General features: G+C 51.3%; 1 protein-coding gene across 1 annotated transcript; it reads right to left on the reverse strand.

Moving 5' to 3' along the window:
- Nucleotides 1-479: 479 nt before the first annotated feature.
- SYP (synaptophysin) lies at nucleotides 480-12,411 on the reverse strand. Its single transcript, XM_012652354.1, has 7 exons — nucleotides 12,366-12,411; nucleotides 11,148-11,213; nucleotides 9,877-10,001; nucleotides 6,909-7,104; nucleotides 5,969-6,160; nucleotides 4,091-4,421; nucleotides 480-1,900 (listed from the first exon to the last, which is right to left on the reverse strand). The coding sequence occupies exons 1-6, from the start codon at nucleotides 12,399-12,401 to the stop codon at nucleotides 4,095-4,097; spliced, it is 942 nt and encodes a 313-aa protein (XP_012507808.1). The 5' UTR covers nucleotides 12,402-12,411; the 3' UTR covers nucleotides 480-1,900; nucleotides 4,091-4,094.
- Between the last annotated feature and the right edge of the window lie 2,862 nt (nucleotides 12,412-15,273).

Raw genomic sequence — 15,273 nt, forward strand, 5'->3', positions numbered from 1 at the left:
GAGTCACCTCGGCGCCCCGCCTCCAGGCCTTGCTGCCTAGCTGGTGTCCCGGTTCTCCTGTTGGGGCAAAGGCAAGGGGGAGAGACAGCAGGGTCTGAAAAATACAGACGGGGTCGCGTAGTGAAGTCTGTCTGTGAAGTATAGGGGTCCTATTTGGACCCTTTGGGGGTTTGAGAAGAGGGCTCCACAGGGCCTGGGAAGGACTGTGGCTAAGGGACCAGAATTAGAACCAAAGACTGGGCATCCGGTGGCTAGGATTGGGACAGCTAGCAGGGCTAATCAGCGTGCTGATTAGAGTGATGGATGGGCGAGGCTTCACAGAGGAAGGCGCTGGGCAGAACACGGTTGGAGGGGCCTGAAATGGTGCAGCAGCCTTAAGGGTAGTCAGCAGGTTGGGGGCAAATCTTCTCACCTCCTTCCCCCCTTCTCTCCCCTCAGCCCCGCAAAAGAAAGACACACTGAGAAATCAGAGCCTGGTGGACTAGATGGTGAGGAGTTTATTTGGGAGAGGAGAATTAATCATATTTGTTCTTCCTTGGGGAGGGGGTCTTCAAACAATACCAAAGGGTGCGGGAAAAGGTGGGGGTCTGGAGGGGAGAGGGAGGGGCCACAGCCAGACAAAATGGCAACACATGATCACAGGCACTACTGACATCACAGACACAGCAGAGGGTGCAGGATAGGGACTCCAGACCAGGCCTCCAACCACCACGGGATGGGTGGGGGTGTGGAGGAAGGGAGGGGGCAGGGGAAGGGGGGAAGAAGGGTGGGCCAGCCCCACAGACCCGTTGGCTCTGTCCTCTGAGTACCTAGCTATCTTGTCACGGGGTGGGCAAGAGTGTGGGCTGTGCTTCTCTCACCCTCCAAGATATATCCCTTAGCTCCTCCCAGGCCGCCTCAGTCCCCAGCCTTGGCCAGGGCCATTCCTCCCCACCCCTAACAAACCCATCCTGAAGCTCCTAACCAAGTGCCCCCTCCCAACCTACTGCCCAAACCCACCCACTTTAAAACTTTTTATCAACGGAGGGGGCTGCCCCTTCCGAAGCATTCATGCAAGCCCCACTCTAAGCCACACTCCACTTGGAACCCTGACCAGGATCTCATCCCAAACTTGGCCCGTTCCTGAATCCCACTTCTTGCCCTGCTCAAGATATGTTCCCTTTAGAATCAATACTCCTGAGTGTTCCAAGCCACACATAATCCAAGACCTGCCACTCTGCAGCCCATCCATTCCCTCACTTAAAGCCCTGCCCCTTCCAGAACCATACCCTCTGTCTCCTTGCAAGCCCCACCCCAGAATGCTCTAGGGCACCCCTCTCCTTTAGACTGCAGATCCGGTATGTCCCATATACTGACTCCTCCACTCCAGAGCACCCCTCCAAGACCGCCTTGGGTCCTAAGCTGTCCACTCTACACCAAGTCCCCCCAATCTCTGCCTCTCACCCTGGGGTTGGATTTCCCCTAATGGCCTCTGTTCAGGCATTTCTGGAAGAACCAAGGCCAGAGTTGGAAGGAGGGCAGGGAGAGAGGGGAGAGAGTCTGAAGTCACACCCACCCTCCCCACACAGCCGAGGTCTGTCTCCTCCCTGTCCCCCTTTCAGAGCCTCCTAACCTCAGGGGACAGGGACTAGGCACAGAGAGGGGCTAAGGGATGTAGGGGAAGGGGTAGGGGTGAGAGAGGGGCCCACTCAAGACCCCTAGTGCATGAGAGGAGTGGAGTGAGGGCAGGGCTCAGACAGATAAATAGATATTTATATATAATATAATATATATATATATAAACAGCAAAGACAGGGTCTCCTGGCTGAGGAGTGGAGACCTAGGGTATAGGGGTAGGAAGGGGGGCAGGCCTTCTCCTGAGCTCTTGCCCACCCATGGGGTCCTCCTGGGCTGCACTGACCTGTAGAGACAAAAGACACAGAAAGGAGAGTGGGTCCAGACACAGGCAGTGCCCTCAGGAAGGGGCTGGGCTGTTATGCCTTTACCCTCTGCCTGGCATGCCTTTTCTTCCTTCTTCCTTCACTTACACTCCTGGAGTCAGCTTCATCCCAGCTGCCCCTACTGGGAAGATATTCTCCATCTTGCCCCCACTGAATTAGGGAAAGAGATCATGGTCCCCTCCCCCCCCCAAATAATAGTCCATTATCAGGTACTGTTCCAGTCATTGGTGATACACTCTACTGAGCAAAACAAAGATCCCTGTCTTTGTGGAGCTTACATGTAGCAGGGGGAGGCAGGCTTCACACAATGAACATGGCACATGAGTATAACAAAAGGTGACAATAAGTGAAACGAAAAAAAACAAAAAGTGGAGTGAGCAAGGGGGAGAGTGGCAGGAGGTGATGTCAGAAAGGTAGGTAATGGGGTCACAGAGGGCCTCATGGACCACACTGTGGAGACTTCAGCTTTGACTCTGGGTGAGGTGTAAGCCATGGCATGATTTTGAGTGGCGAAGAGTAAAATGAGAGTAAAATGTCTCATGCTATGTTGTTTCCAATATTTACTCAATAAAATATTACCTAACATTAAGAGTTCTAAGTGATGTATGTACAGCATGAATGTCATGGTCACATCCACTAGTCTAGTGGAAGAGACAGTCAATAAACATATAAACTAATAATTACAGAGTATGATAAAGAAAAGCACAGGGTACTAGGAGAGAGATAACAAGGGGGACTTGTTTTAGTCAGGGTTGTGAGGCAAGACCTCACAGAGTAAGTGACTGAAAGGATGGAAAGGAGCTGGCCAGGTAAAGTTACCTGTGTGAGGGTGTGGAACTCCTGGGGGAAAGCAAGTACAAAGGCCCTGAAATCGGATTGTGCCTGGCATACTGAGGTGGCTAATGTGGCTGAAAAAGGGGCAGGGCGGGTAGGGCCTGTGAGCATAGTGAAGACTTCCGCTTTTAATTGGAATGAGATGGGAACTCCGGCAAAGTTCTGAACACAGGAGGGCCGCGGTCCAATTTAGGATTTTACAGAATCCCTCCTGACGCTGTGAGTTGGACAGAATGGAAATGGAGGTGGAGACCTGTGAAAAGGTCTGGGGGAGATGACAGTGAGAAGTGGGAAAATTATGGATATATTTTGAAGGTAGAGCCAACAGCATTTTTTGATGAATTAGATGTGGGATGCTTAATAAACTCTCTGCCCTCTCCATCCTTGCTAACTCGGTGCCAGAAACTACCTCCACTCCCGTGTTGCCACCTCTTTGCGGTCCCCTTTTCACGTTGCCCCTCTGCCTTCTCCTCCTGCCTTTTCTCTCCGCCTTCCCCTTCACATCTGAGGGGACTCTCACCTCTCTTTTATTTTTTTTTCTAGATATATTATTTGTTGTCCAGATAATTTCTTTCTATTTTTAGTAGAGACAGGGTCTCGCTCTTGCTCAGGCTGGTCTCGAACTCCTGACCTCGAGCAATCCTCCCGCCTTGGCCCCCTAGAGTGCTAGGATTACAGGCGTGAGCCACCTCGCCCGGCCTCACCTCTCTTTTAAAGCACAGCAAGAAGGCGGGCAAACCTTTCCAAGGCTCCGCCCCGCCGCTTTTCCTCCTTTGAAATTCCACACCGCCTCCCTCACCTGGAGGACTGGGGAGAGGTGGCAGGTCTATCCCCTCCTCCCGGATTGGTCAGCTCGTCTGACCTTCAAGACCCACGCCCGTTTACCCTCATCATCTATTGGCCTTATTGTCTATTGGCTTAGCAGTCATTTTCTAAGACCCACCTCCTCCTCCTTTCCGTGGCTCCGGCGCTCTGCTGAATCATCACTGCGCAAGTCCTCCTGCTATTCCCTCCTTTCATTGGTCGCTCTGCCCACTTCTCTCTCCCCTCCCTTCCACCAGAGCTGCACTTCTGCCTCCCTCCCATTGGCTCTTCATTCTGCCCATCTTCAAGCACCGCTCTCCTGTTCTCCATTCATTAGTTAGGTTTTCGCTCTAGCACGTAGCTCTGCCTCCCTATTGGCTGCTTCGGATTTCTGTCCTTACTTGCTCAGCAAATGCCTTACATACTGCCCACCCCTGACTCTTATTGGTTCATTGACCTGCTCGTCTCCTGTTATGTACCCTCCTTGGCCGCACCGCCCGCCCGTCACTCACCAGACTACATCTGATTGGAGAAGGAGGTGGGCGCACCCTGCGGGCCGTAGCCTTGCTGCCCATAGTCGCCCTGAGGGCCGTAGCCGCCGCCACCGCCGCCGGCTGGCTGCCCGTAGTCGGGCTGGTAGCCGCCCTGGGGCCCGTAGGAGTCCTGGGGCCCGTACCCGCCGGGGCCCTGCCCGTAGCCCGCATCACCATAGGCGTCCCCGGGTGCCGGTTGTTTCTCGGGGGCACCAGGAGGCGCGCGCAGGAATGGGGCGGCCCAGCCAGTCTCCTTAAACACGAACCACAGGTTGCCGACCCAGAGCACCAGGTTCAGGAAGCCGAACACCTGCAGGGAGACAAGGCCTGGCTGTCGTCCCCCGCCCATTGCTTTGGCGGCCCCAGGGGACATCGAGGCCAAGCGTGCAGGAACGGGCATGTTGGACATGAATCCGTGGGCTCCCGGAGGGTGGTGGTTTCTGAAACCCAGACCCTCTGAGTTCCAGTGCGTGAACGTCAATGTACGGAATAATCACCTTTTGGGGGGAGAGGGCATGTTAGAACTCAGATTCCGGGGGATGTTGAGATCTACCAGCATTACATATACAAGTATTTATATATTTGCATATCTCTATATTTACATTTATATAAAATATGGTAAATTTAAATTTAGGATATATACTAAAATGTAACATGCATTCTTATTAAATGTAGATATACCACTAATGCATATATGCACATAAACGTATATACAAATATATGTATAAGCGCACATACATAAAATATGTAAATATATACTTTAATATTAAAATATAAATATATGGAACTTATATAAAATAAAACACTTTTTTTTTTTTTTGAGACAGTGTCTCACTCTGTTGCCCGAGCTAGAGTGCCGTGGTGTCAGCCTAGCTCACAGCAACCTCAAACTCCTGGGCTCAAGCGATCCTCCTGCCTCAGCCTGGGACTACAGGCATGTGCCACCACGCCTGGCTAACTTTTTTCTATTTTTAGTAGAGACGGGGTCTCGCTCTTGCTCAGGCTGGTCTGGAACTCCTGAGCTCAAACGATCCGCTCACCTCGGACTCCCAGACTGCTAGGATTACAGGCGTGAGCCACCGCGCCCGGCCATAAAACACTTTATATACCTGTTACTATATGCCACACCCTCTTCTAAGCACTTTACATGTTATTCACTTAAAATTCAATTTTTGGACAGGAAGTAATATCTCCATTTTACAGCTGAGGAAACTGAGCCCCAGAGAGCATAAGGTGCCCAAGGTCTCACAGCCACCAAGTGACAGGAAAAAGTTGTAATCTTAGCATTTGTAACACTTGTATATGACTTACCTTGTGCCATTTTCTAAATACTTCATATGTTATCAGTTTGCTAAACACTCAACTTTGCAGCAGGACCCATTATTAGTCTTCAGTTTACATGCTCAAACTGAGCCCCAAGAGGCTGTGTGACTAGTTTCAGGTCACAGAGCTCGCAAGTGGCAGAGCTGGGATTTGAGCTCAGACGGTCTGACTCCAGTCAGTAGGGGGCATCCAAGTGGGGAAACATTTCAAGTTATTCATTCATTTTGCACATGAGGAAACTGAGGTCCCAAGATGGGGTTGAGTTGCCAGAGATTCTACATGACTAGGCTGGGTCTGGGATCCAGGTCTCCCAAACCTAATCTAGACAGAAGATCTCATTTTCCCCGCTTTGGGGATAGTCTGTGGTGTCACAGTAGTATTTGCTATCTCATCCTTCAACATTATTGAGATGCCTCCTCCAGGGAGCCCCCTTGGACTTCCCCTGATTCTCCTTTCATTCTCTCTCTCCACCACTCCCCATGCCAGACTGGAAGTTTCTCAGCCTCCCTCCTCCAGCTGGTCCCCAGGGCTTACCACAGAGGTGTTGAGCCCCGAGGTCACAGGGTCCCTCAGCTCCTTGCATGTGGTTCCTGTCTGGCGGCAGACACCCATCTCCTTGATAATGTTCTCTGGGTCCGTGGCCATCTTCACATCTGACAGCCCCTTGGCCCATGCTGACGAGCTAACTAGCCACATGAAGGCGAAGACTGCTGTGGCCAGAAAGTCCTAGGGTGGGCAGGGGTGAGGAACAGGGCTCTGTGAGTGGGCTGCTTCATGCTGGGCTCTCGGCCTCCTTGGGTCACAGGCTTTCTTGGGAGGGGGGCGTGCCCCAGAAGAGGCCTGTCTCTCTCCTGCCTTTTCAGCTCTGAGGTCCACAACACTTTCACCTGAAGGTGGCCCTCCCAGCTTGGGCTTGTGTGTGTGTGTACATGACGCAGAGGGTGTGGGAGTGTGACTGCGATATGTGGGTGGGATTGTTGGGGGGGAAATCTGGGGGATGGTTTCCAAATCTGTGGAAAGTAGTGTGTCTTTCCACTTTCGTCTGCATGTGGGAATTTGTGTCACATTGTGTCTGGGATGAGGGTGTGTGAGTACAGCTGTGTAGGAATCAGTGTGTCTCTGTGACGTGATGACATGGATGACTGTCACAGTGATCCTCTGTGGGCTCCTTCCTTTGATCTAGACTGCGTAGTTGTGTGAGAGTGGGCAGGTTCCCAGATGTGGGTCTGTCTGGGATTCTGTGTGGGCTGAGTGTGTCCTTGTGACTCTATGACTCTGTGTCCCTGATGCGTGGTATGGACTTATAGCAGCAGCAGCAGCACCAGCAGCAGCAGCAGCAGCAACATGTGTGGCTGTTATGGTGGCTGCCTGCATGTAGGTCTGTCTGGGATTTGGTGTGGCCTGTGAATGTGGTTGTGTCCCTGAGGCTCTGTGTCCCCACGGTCCCTGCATGCAAGTGGCTGTGGGGACTCACCAGCATGGGCCCTTTGTTGTTCTCTCGGTACTTGTTCTGCAGGAAGATGTAGGTGGCCAGAGCCCCCATGGAGTAGAGGAAGGCAAACACGGCCACAGTGACAAAGAATTCGGCAGACGAGGAGTAGTCTCCCACTAAGAAGACCTTGGTGGTGCCCCCTCGGCAGGTGGGTGCATCAAAGTACACTTGGTGCAGCCTGCAGACAGAGGTGGGCAGGTATGGCCCAGCCCCCAAGAAGCCCCTCACCACCACCCCCAGCCCAGTCATAGGTTCCCCCAGATTCTGACAAGGTCCCAGGAAGGGGAGGAATTAACCATTCACAGAGCACCTACTATTTACCAGTCACATTTCATTGATTGCTCAAAACATCCTAGTGAGATAGGTGTTATTCTTCTCTTACTCTAGCCCAGGCACTCTGGCCTCTTGGTTATTTCTAGAACTTGCTAGGCATCCTGCCACCCCAGGACCTTTGTACTGGCTGTTCCCTTTGCCAGGAATGCTCTTCCTCTAGTATCTTCATGTCTTTCTCTGTCATCTCCTTCAAGCTTTGCTCAACTGTCACCTTCTTAGTGAGGCCTTCCCTGATCTCATTATTTTAAATTAAATTGAACCATTCCCTCCTGGCACTCCTTAGCCCCCTTCCTTGCTCCATTTTTCTCTGTAGCAGTGATCCCCATCTGATATACCATGTATTTTACTTTTTGATCTTGATTTTTGCTATAACTACAAGGGGGCAGGGCTTTTTCCTGTTTTGTTCACTGCTGTATCCCCAGGGCCTGGAACAGTAGGCCTGGCATGTAGTAGGCACTCAAGAAATGTTTATTGAGTGAAATGTACAGAGGTGGAAACAGAGGCTCAGAGAAGTGCATTAACTTGCCTAAAGTCACAGAGCAGGCAAGGGAATTGCGGAGTTGGGATCTGAACCTTGTTTTCTCCCTACATCATGTTCGGTCTTCTCCCTACCCCACTTAGGTCCTTGAGAGAAAAAAATGTGTGCATACCAGAGGAAAGCCCAGTGACTACAAAATAGGAAAAGACAGACAGAAAGAAAGGAGGGTAGAAGGGATTTTGGAACAGCATGTATGTGAGGGGAGAAGAGAGGACTGGGAAGGTGTCCTGGGACTAAGGCCTTTCCTGTGGTGTGGAGGAGGGAGTTGTAGGGAGAAAATGTGTGTGTGGAGGACTGGAGCAGGGGTCTCAGAGCTCTGGCCTCAGACTGGGGGGCTGGATCCTGAGACTGAGCAAATGGTGCTGGTGCCCTTGTGTAGCAAAAGTCCTGAGGGAAGAGGCTTACATTTATTTATCACCTACTAAGCACTTCACATGATTGTCTCATTTAACATCTTCCAGCAATTCTCTGAGGCAGGCGTTATGTCCATTGTACAGATGAACAAACAGAGGCTCAGCAAGCTTAAGTTACTTGCCCAAGGCATACGGCTGATAAGCGGTAGATCTAGGAGTTGGATCTTGGTTTGAGTTTCTAGTTTCTAGTGGGCTGGGTCGGGAGAGGGGGCGTCCAAGGGGGAATGAGGGGTCCTTGGGAGGCATCAGAGCAGTGAGGGTATTGGTGAAGGAGACCCAGGGCAAAGATATTTTTTTCTAGGAGACTTGTGGGTAAAGGGCAGATCCTCTAGACCTGAGGTCCTAGGCATGGGAAGCGTGGGGCGGGGGGGGCGGCATCCAAAGGAGATTTTTGTGGTCTTGTGGATTCCCAAAAGGCAGGCCGTAAGCAGTATCCCATGCCGCCAACTCCTCCTTCTGCAGACTGTTCTTCCTTGCCTCTGTGACCCCGAGGATACCTGGTTGCCCCTCTACCCCCAGGCCACACTTTCCTGGCACCTCCTCTTCTTTCTACCATTGCTCACAGCCTGTGCTGGGCCTTCTTCTGTTTCCACTCTTCCTTCTTCCCACTGAGTGATCTCTTGATCCCACATTTCCCTTGGCACTGAAACCCCCCAGTTTCCAACTCAATTCCCGACCTCTTTCCTGAGCCCCTAAAACTTATTTGTTTTACTTATTTGACAAACACTTAAGGAGCCAGGACAGTGCTAAGCACTTTCCAAGTATTAACTCGTTTAATACTAACAACAACTCTGTGAGGTGGCTATTATTATTGTCCTCTTTTACAGATGAAGAAATGGGGACCCAGAGTGGTTATGCTATTTGGCCAAGCAGTAGTGGAGGAGCCTCAGAAGCCTCTACTGAAATTGTGTCCGTGGGACTCTGTCTCCCCACCCCCAGGAGGTAAACACCTCCGTGAGGGTAGCGACCGTGCCAGCCTGTGCTCCTCCCTGGTGCCCCTAGCCCCCAGCACAGGGCCCGGCACACAGTGTGAGCTCAACAAATGTCAGAATGGTTTAATTGGGTTTAATCATTCCCTATAGCTAAGCAGTACCCCCTCGTTATTCTCCATCGTGAAACCCTGGATGAGGATCCCGTCCTCGAATTTCTCTGCATCTGCAGTGATCTTCTTTATTAACTTATTTGTTATAATGGAGGCTCCATGAGAGTAGGGAGCTGGGTCTCTTTTAGTCAGTGCTACATCCCCAGCACTTTGAGTAGTACCTGGTATACAATAAGGGCTCAAAAAATGTGTATAGAATAAATGAATGAATGGGGATTAAATAGTAATACTGGCTAACGTTAATTGAGCACTTAACTGTGTTAAGGTGTGTGCATATGTATGTCTTTTTCTTTTGAATCTTGTTTATTGCCTGTCCCCTACCCCTTTCCTTCACTAGAACGAAGCCAGAGGGCGACAGCTTATGTCTATCTTGCTCACCACATAGCCCTAGAGTCCAGAGCAGTGCCGGGTACAAGGCGGGTGCTCCGTGCATGGACAGTCATCCGAGTGGGTGTGGCCTCTTGAGGTGGGGGCTGGGCAGGGCCACTGGGGAGGAGGTACTGGCTGGTTCCACCCCACCCCTGCCTCTCTCAGGTCTGTTGGGAGCCCAGGGTGGGGGCACACCTGAAGGGGTATTCGAATTCGACTTCAATGTTGGGGTCACTCTCGGACTTGTTGGCACACTCCACACCCAGCCGGAGCTCCCCGCTGTAGCTGCCGCATGTGGCGAAGGCGAAGATGGCGAAGACCTTGGGTAGCAGGGGTGGGGATGGCTACAGTGAGCCTGGGTGCGTGTGGGAGGGGGTGCCCTCCTCTGGACAGACTGGGGGCCCAGCACAGGCAGCAGCAGATGGAGCAGTCCCCACCCCCACCCCCTAATCAGGGCTCATCGGGACCAAGGACAAGCTGATTACAGGGCTATGGCTGTCTCTTCCTGTTCCTCTCTCTCTCAGTGTCGCTCTCTGTCTCTACCTCTCCATGCTCTGATCTCTCTCCTTCTCCGTTTCTCTCTGCCTTCTCTGTCTCTGTTGTTCTCTGTGTGTCTCCCTGTGTCTCTGTTTTTCTCGTTATCTCTGTTTCTCTATGTCTTTGTCTTTCTCAGATGTCTCTTTGTCTCTCTGTGTCTCTGATTCTCTCTCTGCCTCTCTAGTCTCTAGGTGTCTCTTTCTGTCTCTTTTTTCTCTCTGCGTGTGAGTGTATGTCTCTCGCTATGTCTGCGCCTTTCCGTTTCTTGGTCTGTTTGTCTCTGTCTCTCTGTCTCTTACCCAGACTCTGTCTGCCCTGTGCCTCTCTTTCTCTGTGTTTTGGTTTTTCTTCTTTCTGAGTGTCTCTTTCTCTCTTTGTCTCTGTCTCCCCCATCCCATTTTCCTGCCTCTCTCCCTGTGTCTATTTCTCTTTGCATCTCTGTTCTCTGTGCGTCTTTTTCTGACTCCCTGATCTTTGTCTCTGTTTGTCTCTTTTCTCTCTTGTCTCTGTATCTCTTCTCATCAGTGTATCTCTTTTTTTCTCAGTATTTCCATCTCTGTCTCCATCATTTCCTGTCTCTCATTCTCTCTGTCTCCTTCGCTGTCTGTGAGTGTCTCTGGCTTTGCATCTCCCCCCCAGCAATCGGTCACAGGCTCCACCTCTCTCACCCCTTTCTCCCTTCGGCAGAGGAGGTAGGACATCACAATCTGCCACTTCACAACGGGGGTACCCTCAGCCCCATGTGATGCCACAGCCTATTGGTTCTCTGGTCCCAGACCCCTGAAACCTCACCCCGGGCCCAATTCCCCTGTCCCCTTCAACCCCTCATCCATTCTTCACTCCCCAGCCCTGCTCCACCCCTGCTCTTCTGGATCTCACTACCTCCCTCTCTCCCTGCGCTCTCCCCCAACAGCGCAGACCGCACTCACCCATTGCAGCACCTTCACGAAGCCAAGGGGCTCCTTGACCACCCGGAACTGACCCCCGGCCACCAGCTGAGGAGAGAAACAGTGGGGAGGGGATGGAGTTGTTGGAGGTAGAGAGAGAGGTGACGGGCAAGGCTGCCAGGGGATGACCCCTGGGGATGGGCATGTGATCTTGGGAGATGGGGTGAGAATGAGAAAGTGACACCTTGGGGAAGGTGTGAGCACCAGGGTTTCTGAGAGAAGACCCCCCAGGATTCAGGACTGGTGGGGAGGTCTGGGGTGATGGTGAGTCAGATGGCAGAGGAGGTCAGGGGAGGGGAAGATGGGGATGGGGTCAGGACTAGTTAGGGAAGGGGAGAAGTTCTGAAATGTAAAGATGAGTCAGATGGGGAAGGGGCTTGGGTGGAGACAGTGAGGATGGAGTTGGGGTTCATCCTGGTAGGGGAGGGGTCTTGAGTGGTGAAGGTGAGTCATAAGAGGGCGGGAGTCAGGTTGGTTAGGGTGGGGGAAGGGTCTGCAGCGGCAACGGTGGGTCAGATGGTGGTGGCGGTGGGATCTGAGGTGTTGGGGACGGGGAAGGGTTGGCACTGGTTGGGGGGGTGAGTTAATGAGGTGGCAAAGAAGAGTGAGATGGCGGAGAGGGTCTGGACTGATTCAGGTGGTGGAGGGCTGGGGCATGGCTTCACCGGCTGTGTGTTGGGGGAGAGGAGACCGGGGGCGGTTTGGAGAGGCAAAACCACATCCCCCTAGGTCTGCTCTGGGAGAAGGGGTGGTCGTCTACCGGGGTACAGTCTCTGTTTGGGAGGGGCAGGTGCCAGCCCTTTCTCCCCACCCCCACACCTTCTGTCGCTCTATTTCCCAGCTCATCTGCAGTCCCCCCCAAGTCTTCCTTCCACTCTCCCCTCCCCTTCCCCCTTGCCCTCACCCCAGACCCCAGCCCCCTGTTCCTCTCCTCCAGGTCGCCAGTAATGAACTGGACTTCTGGGGGCACCCGCTGCGGCAGTGAGAATGGCCCTCGCTGCGGCAAAAGAGCGCACTCCTTCTTTTCTCCACCTCCCCCTTCCTCCCCTTCGCCCGCCGCAGACCCCCAGCCCCAGCCCCGGGGACCAAATCTCCGCTGCCAGGACCCTGGTCACCGCCTCTCAGAGTCGGCTGGTCTAAGAGACCCGGGCCTGGAAGGCCTGGAGCGGCGGGCTCTGTCCACGGTGCTGGAGCGCGTACCTGATTCACCACGTCCATGTCTGCCAGCAGCAGCATCAGCAATGCAGGGGGCGGGAGGCGCCTGCTAGCAAGGGCGGCGCGGGGCGCGGCGGGGGCGGCGCGCAGTCGTCGGAACAGCCCAGGCGGCTGCGGCCCCGCCCCTCGCGCCCCCTCCTCGCCCGCCACGCGCGCCTGCGCACAGCGGGCTGTGCCACAGCCTCTCCCGCCGCCATTCCGGACCGAAGGCTGGAGATGGGAAAGCGTGCTGGGAACGTCATTCTCTGAGGAAACGCAGCTAGCGGTCTGGGGAAAGGAGGACCGCTCAGTCCTATAGTATGACATTTTGCCAGGCCCTTTTCTGAGTTTGTTAAATGTGTTCACTCATTTAATCCTTACAACAGCCGTATGTGGTAGGAACTTGAGGAAAATGAGTCCCCAGAGAGATTAAGTGACTTGTACAAGGTCACCAAGCTAGTAATTGGCAGTGCTCAGAGTCCCTGCAGTTTAAACATAGTGCAAGGTCTTGAGGGTTCCTTTTTGATAGTCTGCATTTTAAGCACACCCTAAAGCCCCCTCCCTTCCCCCTCCAACCATCTGCCTTATTTCTCTCTTCCTCTTGGTCAAATTCTTGCCTACTCCAACTCTACACTTTACATCCTATTTATTCCTCAGTCCTCTCTTAATTGGACTACCCCTCCTTCATGCTACTAAAACCATGTTCATCAAGGTTAATGGTGATTGCCATGTTGCAAAATCCAATGGATAATATACAGTTGGGGTTTAAGATGCTTGACCTCACTCATACTAAGAGAAATGCATATAAAAACTGCTAAGATACTAGTTTTCATCTTTTAGGGTGGTGAGTATCAAAAAGTTCGATAATGTTAAACATTGGTAAGTTGGCCAGAAAAATTCTCATAAATTGCTGGTAGAAGTTTAATTGGTATAACATCTGTAGAGGGCAATTAGGCAAAATCTAGCAAAATAAGAAATTCATATACTGTTTGGCTCAGCATTTACACTTCTAGGAATTTATCTTACAGATAGATTCATGCATGTGCTGAAAGATGTATGTATAAGATGGTACACTACAGGGCTGTTTATAATAGGAAAAAGTGGACATTCCCTAAGTACTCATTATTGGTAGCCTGTTTAAATAAACTCTGATACCATGCACCTGCCATTATGATAATATGGAGCTGTGGAATGATTGTCAAGATATTTACTTAAGAAATGCAAGATGTCAAGCTGTGTGGGAAGTGTGTACAAAGAGAAGGGAAGGATTATATTATAATCATAGAGAAAATAACTAACATTTAAATTGTGGTGTTTTCTGTCAAGCACTCTTCAGAGAACTTCACATATGTTGCTTATTTAGATCTTCACAGCAACTATCTTCATTTTATAGCTGAATGAACTAAGGCGCAGAGAGGAATTTTCCTCTGGTAAGTGCTGGAACTAGGATATGAACCCAGGAAGTCTGGCTCCAGCACCTGTTACTCCTTAGCTGCTACGCTACCTTATCAGTACACCATCATACGTGTATAAAAGATACCTGGTAACACTGTTTGCTACCGGAGGGGAGTGAAACCTTTCACTTTATACCCCTTCGTGCCTTTAGAACTTTGAACCAGCTGAATGTATACCTATTTTTTTTTTTTTTTTGAGACAGAGTCTTACTCTGTTGCCTGGGCTAGAGTGCCATGGCGTCAGCCTAGCTCACAGCAACTTCAAACTCCTGGGCTTCAGCGATCCTCCTGCCTCAGCCTCCTGAGTAGCTGGGACTACAGGCATGCACCACCATGCCCGGCTAATTTTTTCTATATATATATTTTTAGTTGTCCAGATAATTTCTTTCTATTTTTAGTAGAGACAGGGTCTCGCTCTTCCTCAGGCTGGTCTCGAACTCCTGACCTTGAGCAATCCACCCGCCTCGGCCTCCCAGAGTGCTAGGATTACAGGCGTGAGCCACTGCGCCCGGCCTATACCCATTTTTTAAACACACAAATTCACACAAATATGTAAAGGATACTTCCTAGTTGTTGCTTTATTAGAGGAAGCAGTACGCAGGAGGGGTTACGAGTTTTGATACTCAACTGACTAAATTTGGTACTTTTTAAATTTATTGTTATTTTTATTTTTTTGGGACAGGGTCTTGCTCTGTCTCCCAGGCTGGGGTGCAGTGGAGTGATAATAGCTCACTGCAGCCTCCAACTCTGGGGCTCATGTGATCCACCCGCTTCAGCCTCCTGAGTAGCTGGGACTATGTAAGGAGTGTGGCACCATGCCTGGCTAAATTTTTTATTTTGGTTTTTGTAGAGATGAGGTCTTGCCATGTTACCCAGGCTGGTCTTGAACTCCTGGGCCCACGCAATCCTCCCACCTCGGCCTCCCAAAGTGCTGAGATTACAGACGTGAGCCACTGTGCCTGGCCCAGCTGCTTAAATTTGAATCCCACTTCTAATATTTATTATTGTTTGACCTTGGACATATAATATGGTTTAAAATTGTACCTGTAGGGTTGTTGTACTGATCAAACAAGATAATCACTGTAATGCACATAGCACAGGGCCCAATAAGTGGTTCATTTTACTTCCTACACATCTCTGGAATCCACTCACTTCTCACCATCTCCTCTGCCACCTTCCCTGGCTAAGGCGACCATCGTTCCTGCCAATTTTAGCATCTCCAGTCTCTTCCCCCTCCCTTCTGTTTTCAGCACAGCAGTCAGAGCATCTATTTAAAATGGAAAGTTAACTATGTCACTACCCTAGTCAAATCCCTTCCACGGCTCCCCATTGCTTATAGGAAAAATCCCAGAGTTTGGGGCCTGGCATTCAAGGCTCTGTATGATCTGGCCTCGAGTGGCTTCTCCCAGCTCATCCCTTGACAGTCTCCCTTTGCTGTCTATGCCCTGCCCCTGACTTGC

The sequence above is a fragment of the Propithecus coquereli genome, unplaced genomic scaffold (genome assembly GCF_000956105.1).
Source record: "Propithecus coquereli isolate 6110/MARCELLA unplaced genomic scaffold, Pcoq_1.0 Scaffold388, whole genome shotgun sequence".
In the NCBI taxonomy this organism is placed as follows: Eukaryota; Metazoa; Chordata; class Mammalia; order Primates; family Indriidae; genus Propithecus; species Propithecus coquereli.